At 45.0% G+C, this 16116-nt stretch overlaps 1 protein-coding gene across 1 annotated transcript; it reads left to right on the top strand.

Moving 5' to 3' along the window:
* The first annotated feature begins 11989 nt into the window (after positions 1 to 11989).
* On the top strand, positions 11990 to 14290 carry C2H16orf86 (chromosome 2 C16orf86 homolog). The gene is made up of 5 exons (XM_044660580.1): positions 11990 to 12094; positions 12305 to 12495; positions 13123 to 13325; positions 13538 to 13714; positions 13980 to 14290. The coding sequence occupies exons 1-5, from the start codon at positions 11990 to 11992 to the stop codon at positions 14132 to 14134; spliced, it is 831 nt and encodes a 276-aa protein (XP_044516515.1). The 3' UTR covers positions 14135 to 14290.
* Positions 14291 to 16116: the final 1826 nt, after the last annotated feature.

Genomic DNA, 16116 nt, shown 5'->3' with positions numbered 1-16116 from the left:
TGCTGGCCATTTCGTATCCAGTCTCTTGAGGTCTGAAGGTTAGAAACTCTCCCTGATAAAAGCAGGCTGACAGCTGGGTAACACAAACCTGGCAGAGGGCTCTGGGTTAAGAATGGGGTTTGGAAAAGTCTCTATGGCATAAGACAGGAGGGCATAAAGTTGAGCTAATTATAAGATTTCAAAGGGAAGCCAGTGCAGGGTTGATGTACTGGGGAAAAAAGGGTAGAATGACTACATGTCTCAATGGGGGGATATAGATATAGATATATAGATATAGGTATATAGACATAGGTATAGATATATTTAGGAGGAGTAAAGCAGAGGGACAGATGATTGGATAAGGGGAAGAGAATATACCTACTATGTACCAGGAACCATGTTAAGTGCCTTACAAATATTATCTCCTTTGATCTTCACAACTCTGGGAAATAGGTATTGTTATTAATCCCATTTTACAGATGAAGAAACCAGGACAGAGGTGAAGCAACTTGCCCAAGGTCACAAAGCTAGGAAGAGACTGAGGCTAGAGTTGAGCTTAGTGTTCCACTGTGGTGCCAGCTAACTGAGTCTAAGAGACGATGAGAGACCTAAGACAGGAATTTTAGAATTCTGGATCAGGAAGTTCCACCAATGATGTATGATGATCATACCTTTGTATGACCATCTCTGTTTATGGCTGAGGTGCAGTGAAGGTACTGATTGTAGAAGCTGAGAATGATCCCTGTATTTAGAAGGAAATTACAGTCCTCTGTTCCAGACAACTAATTTACTTAAAACTAGACATTCCTAAACTCCTTTCTGATTTAGCCTGAAAATGAGTGCGAGCCAGAACCAAAGGTCAGCTCAAGGAAACAAAACCATTTTATTGTGCTAATATTAAAAAACAAAAACTCAGCACCAAAGCCATTTTAGCAATATAGTTTTGGGTCAGCATAAAACCCTTCTTACATGTTTTTCAGACTACAGTCATCTTTCAATATTCTCTTCCCCAAACTTGAATGCTCTCTTGTAACAAACAAAAGCACTTCAGCAAAATCAAAACGAATGACAAAATTGCATCTTGGGCATCTACACCATGAAGCCCCCATAACCTCCTACCCCTCTTCTCTGAAGAAGGAAGAAGGTTTCATCATCTCTTCTCAGGAACCCAGATTGGTCCCTGCAATTAGTTTGAGTCTGGCCGCCCTTTAGTGTTATTTTTGTTCCTATAATTAGAGTGATTTTGTGTAGATTGTTCTCCTAATTATATTGATTTCCATCTGTGCCAGCTGTAAAGTGAGCAGGTTGGACTAGATAGTTTCTGAAGATTCCTCCAGCTTTAGGTCTGTGATTCAGTCCATTCATACAAGCCTTCACATGTTTCTCAAGTTTATTATTTCTCATGACACAATAGTTTCATATTACATTTAATAAACTACAATTTGTTTGGTCATTTCCCTAATCACACAGATTTAATTATCATCTCTGTGCTGATGATTCTGAATTTTACTTCCTAATTCCTCACTCCTCTGCTGATCCCATCTTATATCTACAACTGCTTTTCATCAAGTCTGTCTTTCCCCCCCCCCCCCCAGACCCTTCCCATTTCCAAACTTCTCTGTTACTATAGAGGTTACCAGCATCTTCTTTCAACCCTCAGGCTTGAAACCTGGGTGTCTTCCTGACTCCTCACTATCTCTCATCTCTCCACAAACTGTCACAGGCTGCTGTTGTCACCTTCTTCTAGAATATTTCCCCAGTTCTCCTTTGAGACTTCTAACTTCCTGGGACAGGCCTTCATCATGCCTGGACAATTGCAATAGGTCTGTCTGCCCCAAGTCTCTTTCCACTCTAGTTCATCTTCCATTAAATCAATAAAGTAATTTTTGTAAGTTGGAGATCCAACCGTTTAATTCCCTTATTCAATAAAATCTTATGGCTTCCTATCACTTCCAAGATTTAAAAAAAAAAATCTGTGCAGGATTTTTGTAGACTCCCTTGTTGTGGCTTATCCAGTTTTTTTTATACTTTATATCCCCTTAAGTCCCCTTCCATCCCATCACACTGACCTCCTTCTTGTTCTTTGAACAAGACACTCTCTCTCAGCTCTATGCATTTTAATTGCTGTGCTCCATACCTGCGTCCTCCTTATCCTACTTCATGGCTTCCTTCAAGTCCCAGCTTCAAACTCCACCTCTAGAGAAAGGTTTTGCCCATCTCTAAATTCTTGAACCTTCACCCTAAGAATAATTACCTGTTTATCCTGTATATCTCTCTTCTTCTAAAAAAGTTGTTTGCTTGTTGTCCCATTATACTGTGAGCTCCTTTTACCTTGATTTATGTTTCTAGCACTTGGCATTGTACCTGGCACATAGTAGGTGTTTAATAAATGTTTATTGATCGATTGATTGAATGGTATTTTGAGTTGTACAAAATGCTTTACATTATCTTATCTGATATTCTGGACAATTCCGTGAGTTAGCACCTTCTTTAAACTTCTATAGATATGCTAGAAGAAATGATAAGCAGGACTTCAGTAAAAGTTGGAAAGATCTCCATGAAATGCTGCAAAGCAAAATAAGCAGAACCAGGAGAACACCGTATACAGTAAGAGCAATATTGGACGATGATTATCTGTGAAAATTTGACTACTTTCAGCAATGATCTGGGAAAATCCTGAAAGACTCATGATGAGAAATGCTCTCCACCTTCAGAGAAAGAACTGCTTGATTCATCTTTTGCATCAGTGTATTTCTGGTTTTATTTTGAGGTTTGGCTTTGTATGAATGTGTTTAATAATGATCAATATGAAAATGTGTTTTGCAAGATAATATGGATATGGCCCAGATCAAATTGTCTGCCATCTCTGAGTAGGAGGAGGGAAGGAAGAGAGGGAGAGAATTTGACTCATAATTTCAGAAAACATGTTGAAAATTATAATTACATGTAATTTGGAAAATAAAATATCTTTGAAACAAAAAAATTACATTTAAAAATTTATAACCCCAAATAGAAATGTGAAGGGTTTTTCCTTTTCTGAAAAATGGGGATTCTCAGGGCCTTTCAGAATTGGTAGGGGTCCTAAATGTCTTTCAGTCCAAACACTTACTTTACAGATGAGGAAACTGAGACCCCTAGAAGTTACTGACTTGCTCAAAGTAACACAGCTCGTTACTGGGAGAGTAGGGATTCAAGTGTATAAATGGAGATTTTGAACCTTGGACTTCATCCCCCATAAGTCCTTAGTTTTCCCAAAATCCCCTTTAATCTCTCCTGCACCTCCACATTTACTTGGTCACATTATTGTTTTATATTTGGCTGTAACTCCTCCCTCTGGCTCTTTTGGTGATTTGGAGTGGAGCAGGATAGAGAAGGGAGGCAACAGGATGCGGGTCTTTTTAAATGACTCTCAGCATGGCACATGGCTTCATTTTTCAAATGGCTACCAATAAATCCTTTAAAACAATAATATTTTTAAATCTATCCTTCTATATCCATTTTATTTCTTACACAAGCCCAGGTCACTTGATTCCACATTCAGTATTCTCTCTATGACTAGACTATGTCCTTCACACCACTTCCAGATGAATCTTTTATTTTTCTTAATAAACCTTCATTTTTCATCTTAACATCAATACTGTATATTAGTTCCAAGGCAGAAGAGCCATAAGGGCTAGGCAATGGGGGTTAAGAGACTTGTCCAGGGTCACACAGCTAGTAAATTCCAGGCTAGATTTCAACCCAACACCACTGTTTCTCAATCTACTAAGCCACCTAGCTGACCTTTATCTCCTCTCTCCAAGATGAATCTTAATACAGCTCTGTTCTGATCATATTACCTACCCCCAAACCTTTAGAAATGACTCATTACCTGAAGAACAGAGTGGACTTGTTAGCCTGGTACTTAATAGATCCTACAATCAATCACGAACCGATCTGACTTCCTGGCTGGAAGGGACTTAAGAGACCCTCTGGTCTCTCCCACCCTAGAAAAGAGGAATCATTTGCAGGAGGTCATATGAAGAATTGCCCTCCAACAAGAACTTTCTAAATGCCTACTTAGGGGGAGTTAGTGTGGCTTAGTGGGCTGACGTTGGAGCCAGAAAGACCAGGGACCATACCTTGCTCTTGACAGAGACTGGCTGTATGACCCTGGGCAAGTCACTTAATCTCTGTGAGAGGCACAATTCTCTAAGGCAGAGTTGCTGACAAGATGCTGACCTGAAGCTTCTTTTTCTGGAATCCCCCTTTGCCAATGCAATCACATCTTGGGGATGTTCTAAGCACTTGTTGGAGCAGCCAGAGAAAAGAGGATGTGCTGTTGGTGCTGGCTGGACACTGTGCCCTAGCTTGGTGTCCTAGGCAACAGGCGAAGTGCTGAAGTAGCAACAGCAGCCCACATCTGGCTTCTGTTCTGCCCTCTGTAAGTAAGCCTGGAAGGGAATGTCATGGTCGTGAACTATCGAGGAAGTGTAATGGATGATTTTGCCCGCCAGGTGGTGCGCTACCCTTAGCCACAAACCCAGTGGTCCTGCCAGCCATTGACCCATTGTGTAAAGATGGTTTCTCAGTGCATGTGCTAAGCTGTCTGGTTGACCTCGAAGCGATGGACAAAGGGAGCAGCCTTTGCTGACCTGGGTTCTGAATGAATCTGGGCTATATGGTACCTGGCTCTAGCTCCCACCCCCTTAGGGAAATGTTCACTCTCTGATGTTCCTTTGCATTGATAGACAATCAACTTTCCTATGGCTGCATGGTGTATTAGACAGTGAGGTTGCCCAGGCTGCAAACCTCCTCCCATTTATCTGGAGCACTGAGGGACTCATCCCAGATCAACTGCTTCCACTTGGATCATGGGAGGAATTAAGGGAGGTGTTGTTTGTGCATGGCCCTTCTCCAGATCAGGAAAGCAAGGGGAAAAGTGCCAAGAATTTGGGATGGTGTCCTAGCCTTCTTACTATTCTAGATTTGAATTTCCAGTTGACTGCTCTGGCTCACCATTCTTCTTAAAAAAAAAAAGTCATCATCTTAGAATCAATATTATGTATTGGTTCTAAGACAGAAGAGTGGTGGGGGCTAGACAATGGAGGTTAAATGACTTGTCCAGGGTCACAAAGCTAAGTGTCTGAGGCCATATCATTTGAATCCAGGACCTCCCATTTCTGAGTCTGGCTCTCAATCCACTGAGCCACCTACCTGCCTCCCACCCTATCCTCTTAGTTCTATTCTAATATCTTGCCTCTATTTCCAATTTATTTTTTATATATTTACATATCCAATTTTCAAACTGTTTACAGTCTGTACATGTTTATTTGCATATTGTTTCCCTTTCTCCTCCTAGAAATCATGAGCTGCTAGAAAGCAAGGACTTTTTTCCCTGCCTTTGTATCTCCTGCACTTAGCACAGTGCTTGGCATATATTAAGCACTTAATAAATGTTTGTTGACTATCTGATCTAGCTCCCCTTTTAATGTTCCCTGTTGCTGAAGTCAATGGTTCAGGTTCTAGGACTTGGGCACTTCCCAACCATCTACCTCCAATTTCCCCAATCCTGTTCCTGAATGGTGATTCTCAAAGAGACTTTAAGGAAGCTCTTTGGGGTTGTAGCCATAGCACCTGGGACCCAGTATTAGTTGTTGTGAAACCGATAATGGCAGTCTAGAGCCTGGCTTCAGTTGGCAACAGCCAAGTATGCCCATGCCCAAAATGATTAATTGATAAACATTGTTCTGTATCTACCATGTATCAGGTACTCAGCCAACCAGTAGGGATACTGAGAGGCAAAAGACAGCCCATGCCCTCAAGAAGCTTACAGTCTAAGGGAGGACATGCAAACAGACACAAACAAAGCCAGTTATATAGAATTGAGAGAAGGCAGCTAGAGGGTTTGGGGAAAGCTTCCAGTAAAAGATAGGATTTTAGCTGAGACTTAGAGAAATCCAGGGAAGTCAGTGGGCAGAGCTGAAGAAAGTGTTCTAGGCATCAGGGACAGTCAGACAGACAGAGAGAATGCCCAGAACAAAAAGAATGCAAAGACTAGTTCACAGCAGAGCCAGAGGGTCAGTGTCACTAGAAATGATGAGGTAGGATGCTCAGATCTCAAGGGTTAATGAGAAAAGGAGAATGTATTTGATGCAGTACCCCAACCTATTACTTTGTCAATGTTCCATCCTTTCTCCTGATATCCACTCCAGCCTTCCCTGCCTTCCCAGCCTTCCCAGCCTCCCCTGCCTTTCTAAAAGTGCCCACTTTCCTGGAACTCTCTGAGGGGTGGAAGAAATCTCCACCATCAGAGACAGATTTCTGAGAAGGAAGGGTGGGGACTATCTTCCTTGGCATCGCTCTGTCAGTATCTCTTCTATCCCCTTTTCCCAAAGTATTATTCCTTTGAGCCCTGGGTTAAATTATACCAGGAGAACAGATAAGGAATTCTAGCGGAAGTATCCTGACTTAGACCCCAGTAACACTGAAAAGAAAACAATCTCCTATCTTCAAGGAGTTTACTCTTTTTTTTTTTCTTTGTGGAAAAAGTACCTAGAAAATTAAATACTAAATCAATATACAAAGGAGATTCAAAGTCATTTCTGGAGGGAGAGGGAAGTGGCAGTTAGGTTTCCTGTAGGCAGTGGCATTGGAGCTGAGCTTTGGAGGAAACTGTGAAAATAGATAATGGAGGCACCAGGGATGTTACAATAAATCTAAAAAGTTGTGAGTACACACACTGGGTTGTAGGAGAGACTGGACTAGGATAGGGAGACCAGAGTTCACTGGAATGGCAGTTGGTCTTAACTGTCACTCAGCTCACCACTGGCCAAAGTCTTTGAAACCAACAGGTAAGGTAAAGGTTTTAACAGTTTTAATTATGTTCAACTAAAAGGTGGGAAAGGGATTTCTATACTTAAAACCTAAATGGTAAAACCACAGGGCAAGGGGGAGGACTTCTCTACTCTAATCTTAGTGATCTAAGCAGGCAGGGCCAGAGGAGCAGTAATGGAGTCTCTGGAGGCTGCATCAGACCTGGTTCCTGCCAGGCTTGACCAGCACAGCTAAGGGCTGAGGGTGGCTTTGGGGTTTCTCACAGTAATCCACAGATGATCTCAGGATGTGAAAAGCCAAAGTGGTCCAAGATACCAAGTTGAGAGGGTGTGCTTGAGATGCTGTCCACCAGATCCCAAACTTCTCTTCCCTTGGTGCTGCTCTGTAGGTCTTGTCCTCTTTGTTAGAAACCTCCACCACTCAGGATCCCAGGGAAATCAGGATGCAGGGTGTCCTTTACTCTGAGATCTCCCAGGGCTAACAACAGTTTATGCCAACCCCTAATGGAGTCTCTCTCAGAGCACATGCCACTTCTTCCTGCTCCTTCATTCCATCTTGGAATGCTCCAGCTCCAGCCTTTCCTGTTAGGTTCACCCTTAATCCTTAATTAATTACTACCTAATCTTCCTCACAACAAAACTGAGGCTTCTCAGCAGACAGAAGAAGGGAAGGCATTTTGGACAAGAGAGATATGGTGTGCTGGCTGTGGAAAAGGACTCAGAAGGGCCAGTGTCCCAGCCAGGTTGCTGTGTTGTTCTTTTTTCTTTTTTAAATCCTTACTTTCTGTCTTAGTAATAACTCTAAGACAGAAGAGTGGCAAGGGCTAGGCAAACAGGGTTAAGTGACTTAATCAGGGTCATACAATTAGGATGTGTCTGAGGTCAAATTTGAACTCAGGTCCTCCCATCTCTAAGCATGATGCTCTATCCAGCTAGCTGTCCTCAGCCAGGGTTTTCACAGAGGTCCTCTGACAAATCTTTCACTTCACCATAAAGACCTTCAAAGCTCATCTTTAAAGCCATTTCCTCCATGCAGCTTCCCCTAACTCCTTCAAAATAAATCCAGAAACCAGGGCTCTCCTTCCAGTAAACATTTTGTTCCTACCTCTCTTGCACTAACTCATTATACCTTTTGCATTACAGTCATTTATCAACAGAGTCAAATCAACAAGCACTTATTAAGCTTGTGTCAGGCACTGGGCTAAGCTTTGGGCTTATGTGAGAATTTATTTTTCAAATACTGTATTATTTTTATATCAGGGACCTGGATTGTAAAGGCCCCCAAACCATTCCCCTGTATTAGGGAGGATTTCCAAGCCACTCCATTTAGTTTATAGATTTTTGCATTCTCTTTGTCCTAAGGAATGTGGTCCTTTCATAGACTCAGGCTTCTGCTTTTTCTACTTTTCTATAATGTTCTACATTCTGCAGTGATTTCTGGCTTACAGCTTATAAGCAAAGCTTCACCAGTCCATATAAGGAAAAGTGGAGGATCTGATGGACCACCTCCTGTTATAAGGAAGAGATAAGTGAAATGCTACAGGGAAGGGTTAAGCTAAAACTCAGAGACTGTTGGGTCTGTCTGTCTCTCTGTGGATATGAACCTGGAGGGAGTGGATGCCAAGTCCTGAGGGTTTGATCCTATCCTTATTTCTGGCTGTGTTGCTGTCCTTGTGCTGTGAGGCCTGGAAGAAGCTCCTAAGAGCCTGTCACTAGCCTGTATCAACATCTAGCTGTCAGTAAACAGAGATCTGAGTCCAGTTGGACTTGGGACCCTTCCCTGGGTCCCCGCCTGATTTGTTATAAACCAATATCTCTAGTAACAAACAAGAGAGGGGTTTAGTGCAGGATATCCAGAACAGGGACTGGGTTTACAGATTAGCTAGGAAAGGGTTATAAGATTAGACAATCAAATTAATGAAGACCCTTTGTGAGAAAGCTTTAGATTCTGGGGTACTTAGTAAAATTAGTGTCAGGGAGTTTCCCCTTTCCCTCTTAACCTCTCCCTTTGGAAATAAAATACACTTTCCATTTACTGTGAATTTGGTTACCTGTGTGCTGGTCCCAGACCAGGTTCTGGCCTGGTCAAGGCTGTCTGTTAGGCCCTTTCACCCACATTGTAGAAACCTTGATACTGGCCCAAAGTAATCCACTTAATCCCACCTAATCCCATCTCCCAAATACCCCTATTATACTTCTAATTAGCTGATTGCCAATTAGAGATGTTTTGGGATGTTCAAGGGAGGAGCTGAATAACAAGCTACTCAAAATGTATATAGGTGAGGGGCAGCTGGGTAGCTCAGTGGATTGAGAGCCAGGCCTAGAGACGGGAGGTCCTAGGTTCAAATCTGGCCTCAAACACTTCCCAGCTGTGTGACCCTGGGCAAGTCACTTGACCCCCATTGCCCACCCTTACCAATCTTCCACCTATAAGTCAATATGCAGAAGTTAAGGGTTTAAAAAAAAGTGTATATAGGTACCTGGGATAGGAGTTTCCATTTGTCTTATGACCTCCAAGAGAGTCATTTAACTACATTAAGGATATCTTATCCAGTCGAATAATAAATTATTTAAAATTTAAGAAATAATTATGCCCAAAGGGCTAAAAAGAATGCATACCTATTGATCCAGTAATATCACTACTGGGTCTGTATCCCAAAGAGAAAAAAAATGGGAAAGGATCTGTTTGAACACAAATAATTTATAGCTGCACTTTTTGTGACGGCAAAGAATTGGAAACTAAAGGTATTTCCCTCAATTGGGGAATAACTGAACAAAATTATGGAACATGAAGGTGATGGAATACTATTGTGCTATAAGGAATGATGAAACAGGATGATGAACTGATGCAGAGTGAAACAAGCAGAACCAAGAGGACATTATACACAGTAACAGCAATATTGTGCAACAATTAAATGTGATAGACTTTGCTGCTAACAGCAATACAGAGATGCAGGACAATTCTGAGGGATTTATGAAAAAGAATGCTATCCACCTCCAGAGAAAGAACTGTTGGAGTAGAAATGAAGGTGAAAATATACGATTTATCACTTGTTTATCTGGGCATATGTTTTGGGGTTCTGGTTTTATATGATTATTAGTTTATAAAAATGAATATGGAAATGTTTTGTGTGACAATACATGTATAACCCAGAATGAATTGCTTATCAGCTCTGGGAGGGGGAGGGAAGAAAGAAGGGAGACAATATGGATCATATAACTTTGGAAAACTTATGTGGAAATTTATTTTAAAAAATTTTAAATTAAGAAATATTGTCTCTAGAGAATTTTAATCACTACACCAAAAAAGGGAAAAGACAATCCCTGCCCCCAAGAAGTTTACAGTCTAATGGGAAGGGAAGACAGCATGCAAACAACTATGTACACCCAAGATAAGACTGGGCATGTTGGAGATACTCTCAAAGGGAAGATACTGACTGGCATTAAGGTGGATAAGGAAAGGCTTCTTGCAAAAGGGCTTTTAGCTGGGACTGGAGAGAAATCAGGGAAATCAGGAGGTTGAGATGAAGAGAAAGAGAACTCTAAGCAGAGGGGGACAGTTGGTGAAAATGCTTGGTGCCAAGAGATGGAGTGTCTATTGGGAAGAACAGCAAAGAGACCACTGTCACAGGATCTCCAAGAACCAGGAGGGGCCTGAAGTGTAAGAAGACCATTGCTGGTTAGTTGTATCCAACTAACCCTATTTGGGACTTTCTTGGTAAAGATACTGGAGTGGTCTACCACTTCCTTCTCCAGCCATTTGACAAAAGAAGAAATGGAAGCAAACTTAACTAAGTGACTTGGCCAGAGTTAAAGAGCTAGTAAGTATCTGAGGCTAGATTTGAACTCAGGAAATTGAGTTTTCCTGACTCCAGACTCAGCACTCTATTCACTGCACCAATTAGCTGCCCACAAGACTAGGAAGGCATGCGCTTTAAAAGTCAAATAGAGAAGTTTACATTTCATCCTGGAAGCAGCAGGAAGCCAATGACATTTATTAAGCAAGGTAGAAAAGGTTAGACCTGCATTTTAGGAAAATCAATTTGAAAGCTGAGTGGAGAATGTACTGGTGTGGGGGAGAGACTTGAGGCAAGACTATCCAGAAAGGTTGGAGAGAATAAGCAGCAAACTATTACATTAGTTCAGGTGTAAGTTGACAGGCTGCTAGCAGTGTCAGAGGAGAGAAGAGGGAAGTATAGGAGAGATATTTCAAAGATAAAACATCCACAGGACTTAGCAGCTGAATGAATAAGACTAGTGAGAGGGAGGATTCAAGGATGACATCCAGGTGGTGAGCCTGAGGGACTGGGAAGATGGTGGTACCCTTCACAGTAAGAGGGAAATTAAATTAGGGAGAGGAGGAGGGTTGGTGGGGAGGAAGTGGAGGTGGGAAACTGTGAATTTGATTTGGGACATGTTGACTTTAAGATGACTGTGGGACATCCAGTTCCAGATGCCAGACTGGAAGTCAAAGGAGGATTTAAGGCTGGATAGGGAGATTTGAGAATGGTTAGGAATAGAGATGCTAATGGCATCCATGAGAATTGAGGAGAATCTCCAAGCCCAATAGTACAGATGTCTTTTCTGCTATTGGGACTTGGTGGTGTGGGGGCTAGGGCTTTCCAGCTTAGAGGGGGTAGTTGGTTGTTCAGTCATTCAGGGAGGGAGATTGCTAATACTGTCCAAGGGGTTTTCTTGTTGAAGACAATGGAGTGAGGAAGCCCCAAGTGCAAACCTTATCTCAGACACTTAGAATCCTATGAATCTGGACTAGTCACTTCCCAGCACCCATAAAACAGGGATAATAGCACCTACCCTCCCAGGGTTGTGGGGATAAAATGAGATCCTATTGATAAAGCGCAAAAGCTCCCCGAGAATAAAGAAAAACTGATTTCTTTCTTACATTTCAGCAGCTTTCCCAGCAAAGGCCTCAGAACCCGTTGGTCGGAGGAATGCATGGTTTGAAGCTGAACGGTAGTAGCGGCCTTGGGCTGAAGCCCCGGAATACGGCGGTTTCTTCCTACCAGCCCTCACAGGTCTGTCACATCGTCAGTAACCACAGTACAGGGTACTACGAGGCCCTTCATTATCTGGCCGTAACACCCCCCCACCCCGCGAGCTGAGGGCCGGAGGTCGCATCCCGGGATTCCAGTGAAGGGGAGTCTCCCCCCCTCCCCGCCCCCTTCCCTGCGGTCATGGCCATGACGGGGCCCGGGAGGAGACCGGGGAACCAAGCAGGGCCAGCGCAATTTGGGGAGGCCCCCGAGAGCCCCGGAGTTCCGGGCGCAGAGATGACTGCGGTGGGTGGGAGTGGGAGCGCCGCGTGAAGGGCCAGATGGGGTAAAAGGGGCGGGGCTGGTTGGGGTCTCTGAGTGTGGGGGAGGCGACAGTCCGGACCGCCGGGAGGGAGGGGCTGAGGCGGCTGTGGAGTAAGGGGGAGGGGGCCTCCAGCCATAACGGTCTGGGCCTGGTGGTCACCCGCCCCAGCCCGAGACTTCGCTGACCCGCAGGGAGAAGAGCGCCAGGCTGGGGCGGGACTGGAGCCCGAATTGGAGCAGGAGCCCGAGCCAGAGCCCGACCCGGAGCTGGAGGAGGAGCTGCCCAAGGACGAGGAGCAGTTGGAAGCGCCGCGGGGTCCCCGCCCCCCGCCGCCCATCCCGCCTTTGCGGGCCAGCCACGGGCTCAAGAGGAAGCCGGTCAAGTGAGGGGGCGAGCGAGGGCCGGGGTCTCAGCAGTTCCTACGAGACTCCCCTGACTCGCCTCCACTGGCTGCTGGACTGGAGGGAAGAGCGAAACAGCGCCCCGCGTGGGGAGCCCGTCCTAGCCGAGCTGGGGCGCCCAGCTTCCCCAGGCTCTGAGCTTTGCCCCTTCGAGATTAGGGGGGAGGTGCGGTGGGGGGTGTTGGAAGAAGGGGAAGCTGTCACTGGGGCCCGTGGGGAAGGAGGGGAACTGTGGGATGTGGGCTTGGGAGCCCGGAGGAGGAAGGAGAACGGAAGTCGAAGCCAAGAGTATGTGATTGGGAGGCAGAAGAGAGGCTTGGGTGGGTTGTAATGTGGCTAAATATGGCCAGCATCCTGTATCCCGAGGCAAACTGGACCTGGGGGCTGGGGGGGGGGGGCGTTGGCTAGAGGGAATTTATAGCCGGTCCTGTCCTCGCTCCCTAGTTAAAGGAATTCCGAGGGAGAGGATGGAGGCAGCCCCCGCGGTACCCACACATACACAGCAAGGCGGTAGGGTGGGTACTGTTCTTTTCGGGGCGCCTGGGGCCTCAGGTGAGATCTTGGCTCTCCAGTATCCCCTGTTCCTTCTCTCTCTGTGTCCGTCCCAGGGTGGAGGCCGAGCTGCAGCTGCAGCACACTGACCTGAGAAGGCCACCCCTGAGAAAGGAGGACTCTGATGGACCCCAAGGAGAGCCCTCCCCACCTGCCAAACAGCACAAGAAAGCCAAGAAGCGCAAGAGCCTTGGGGTGCCGCCCCCTCTGGCTACCGCTGCCCTGGTACCCGCCCCAACAGAAACCCTCGGGCTGGAGAGTGAGTAGCATTTTGTGGCTCTAAGGACCAGCCCATTCCTTGGAAGTCCGAGCCAGGATTCCCTGCAATCTATGCTCCCGCTCTTCCCTCCAGAACCCCCGACCCCCTCGCTCCAATTGGATCTTTCCAAATGAGATGGGGGAGAGGGGCCCCTGCAGGGCTGTGCTGGGTGTTCCCTGGGGCTCAGGATCTGCACTTATGGTCATCTGCAGGGAAAGCTCAGCGCCTTCGGCCCCTGTATCAGTACATCAACTACAGCAACCCCGAGTTGAACCAGGCTGGGGAGGGGGAAGCTGAGGTCGAAGTGGAGCCAGGCTTGGTCCCAGACGAGGCATCTGGAGGCCCAGAGGAGGCTAGGGTGGAGAGGCCACAGGCCTCACCCTTGGGAGGTCAGTGTTGCTCAGCATCCAGCCCTAGCCATGAAGCCTTTGGGAACTTCCTTCGGGGTCCTTCCCCCTGCTGGACTTGGGGTGTCCAGCTTCACCAGGGCTAAGCACAGGCCCGGTTTCCCATGATCTCGATGACTGTTCTGGGAATGGCATTGACATTGGTCTTGCCCCGTCCAGAGCTGGGGTTCAGGTGAGAGCCACAAATTCCCCTTCCCTCCCTCTCTGGGCCCCCCAGTTACCCCCTTAGTGTTGGCTCCCTTTGCAGAGGAGGGAGGAGAGGAGCCTGTGCCCATCCTGAGCTTTACTACGGGGAGTCAGCTGAAGGCTGAGGTGGACAAGTCGACCCAGGTGGATATCGACAAGATGCTGAGCGTGTGTGCCGCTCACCTGGTTCCCCCGCTTTCCCCCCAGTATAAGTGACAGAAGCTCAGCCGCCCCTCTGGCTCAGGCTGCAGTGGTCCAACTCACAACAGCAGGCTCTGGAAAGAGGGGCGCTTGGCTAAGAGACTTTTTTATTGGCCTAAAGGGCCCAAGGGGTGTTATCATGTTTCTACCTAAATACCCTCATGCCTCCTGTTCCACGGTGGTATTACTGGATGAAAGCTTTCTTAGCAATAAACATTTTTGGTAATTTTTTTGGCCTTTGGCATTATTGCCGACAGGGTTGGCATCGCTGAGAACTAGGGAGCTACCTGAGTGTTAGGTCTTCTCCCTTTGACCTAGTTTTACAAAGAAAACTGGAGATCCAGAGTAAAAGGAAGGAAGACTTTAGATTCTCATTAGCCATAAGAGTTGTAAGTACACAGAGACCCTCTGGATTTAATGATATTAGTTCACATTTCTCTAGCTCTTTAAGAGTGACAAAGTATTTTCTTTCCAACAACCCTAAAAGTACGGCAAGTATGCTATTGTTAAAGCTAGCCAGTGTCTGGGGCAGGATTTAATCTGAGCCCAAACAGCTTCATGTATAGTAGGAATCCTGGACCTGGAATTTTGGGAAACTTGGGTTCAAATTTTGCCTTGTATTAATTTTTTTTTAATTTATTTAACCTGTACCTTCTGTCTTAGAATTGATATCCAAGTAACCAATCTAAAGGCAAAAGAGTTAAAGGCTAGGAAATGGGGGGTAAGTTACTTATCCAGGGTCACACAGCTAGGACATTTGACTTGTATTTATTAGTAAGACCTTGAATAAGTCACTTTAATCATCCTGGACCTCAGTTTCCTCATCTGTCAAAAGGATACAATAGTACATGCTTTCCAAGGTTGTGAGATAAAATGAAAATGTGGTTTGTAAATCTTAAAATGCTTTATAAAATATCAGCTATTATTGTTATCGTTGGGATTTTTTCTGCTATTGCATCTACCTTTTGTGGATTAGGGCTAGTCAAGTGCAGGAAGCTTGCTTTGTTATAGGAACTCTTGTTTATATCCATGCTATTCCTACTAGGTGGTAGGTGGTGGTTCCCCCTACCTTTCCTGACATACTGTAGGATAAATTAGCTTGGATTTTCCAAAGAGAAATACTATTAAGAGATGGAATTTCTTGTGCAAAAAACAAGGAGGCCAGTGTCACTGGATCTCAGGGTATGTGGAGGGGTGCAAGGTATAAAAAGACTGGAAAGATGAGGGTAAGGGCAGCAAGGTAGCTCAGTGGATGGAAGAGCTAGGCTTGGAGATGAGAGGACTTAAGTTCAAATTTAGCCCCAGACACTTCCTAGCTGTGTGATCCTTGGCAAGTCACTTAACCCCCAATGCCCAGCCTTCTTCTGCCTTGAACTCAATACCATTGATTCTAAGATAGAAGGTAAGGGTAAAAAAAAAAAAAAGAAAAGAAAAAAGAAATGGGGATGAGTTAGCAGTAGAGATGGGGCAGGGAGAGGGTGCTATGTGATGTGGGGGTGGTGCAGGATCTTAGGGATGGGAAGGGCATTTAAAAATCATTGCTGAATCTGTTCAGGTAGCTTATCAATTCCTATTCTCACTTGACTACAGCACTTCCTGTGAGTTTAAGTATCATCTCTTCAGAGTCCCAGTTCTATATATCTAGTCCTAAGGATACCCCTACCTTGGGGTAGAGTCCTCTCAGGATTTTAGACTTGTTCTGTTTAGCTCTGGAAGGCAGAATTAGAGCAATAAAACCAATAGAAGCTGCAAAGAGGCCACTTAACCACCAGGAAATTTGTGATCAACTGTGATCAATTAAGGTTAGAGAAAAAAAATAAAAACTTATTAAGTAGAGTTGTCCAGAAGTAAAATAGGGTGTCTGAAGTAGTGGGTTCCATTTCTTGGAGGTCTTTGAGGGAGATCAGATGGCCATTTCTTAGGTTTGTTACAGGGGATTCCTTTCTTATATGGCTTGATCTGAGAAACAAAATGGGTGGGGGGGATAAACTTAAAAA

The sequence above is a fragment of the Gracilinanus agilis genome, chromosome 2 (genome assembly GCF_016433145.1).
Source record: "Gracilinanus agilis isolate LMUSP501 chromosome 2, AgileGrace, whole genome shotgun sequence".
Classification (NCBI taxonomy): Eukaryota; Metazoa; Chordata; class Mammalia; order Didelphimorphia; family Didelphidae; genus Gracilinanus; species Gracilinanus agilis.
The sequence above is the reverse complement of the archived record's forward strand: the minus strand, read 5'-3'. Positions and strand labels throughout refer to the sequence as shown.

What these genes read in the sequence shown, in the direction of transcription:
- C2H16orf86 (XM_044660580.1), top strand. Translation starts at nt 11,990, where the DNA reads ATGGCCATGACGGGGCCCGGGAGGAGACCGGGGAACCAAGCAGGGCCA. An exon ending in CTCAAGAGGAAGCCGGTCAA is followed by an intron (nt 12,496 to 13,122) that starts GTGAGGGGGCGA and finishes TGTCCGTCCCAG; the next exon opens with GGTGGAGGCCGAGCTGCAGC. An exon ending in ACAGGCCTCACCCTTGGGAG is followed by an intron (nt 13,715 to 13,979) that starts GTCAGTGTTGCT and finishes CTCCCTTTGCAG; the next exon opens with AGGAGGGAGGAGAGGAGCCT.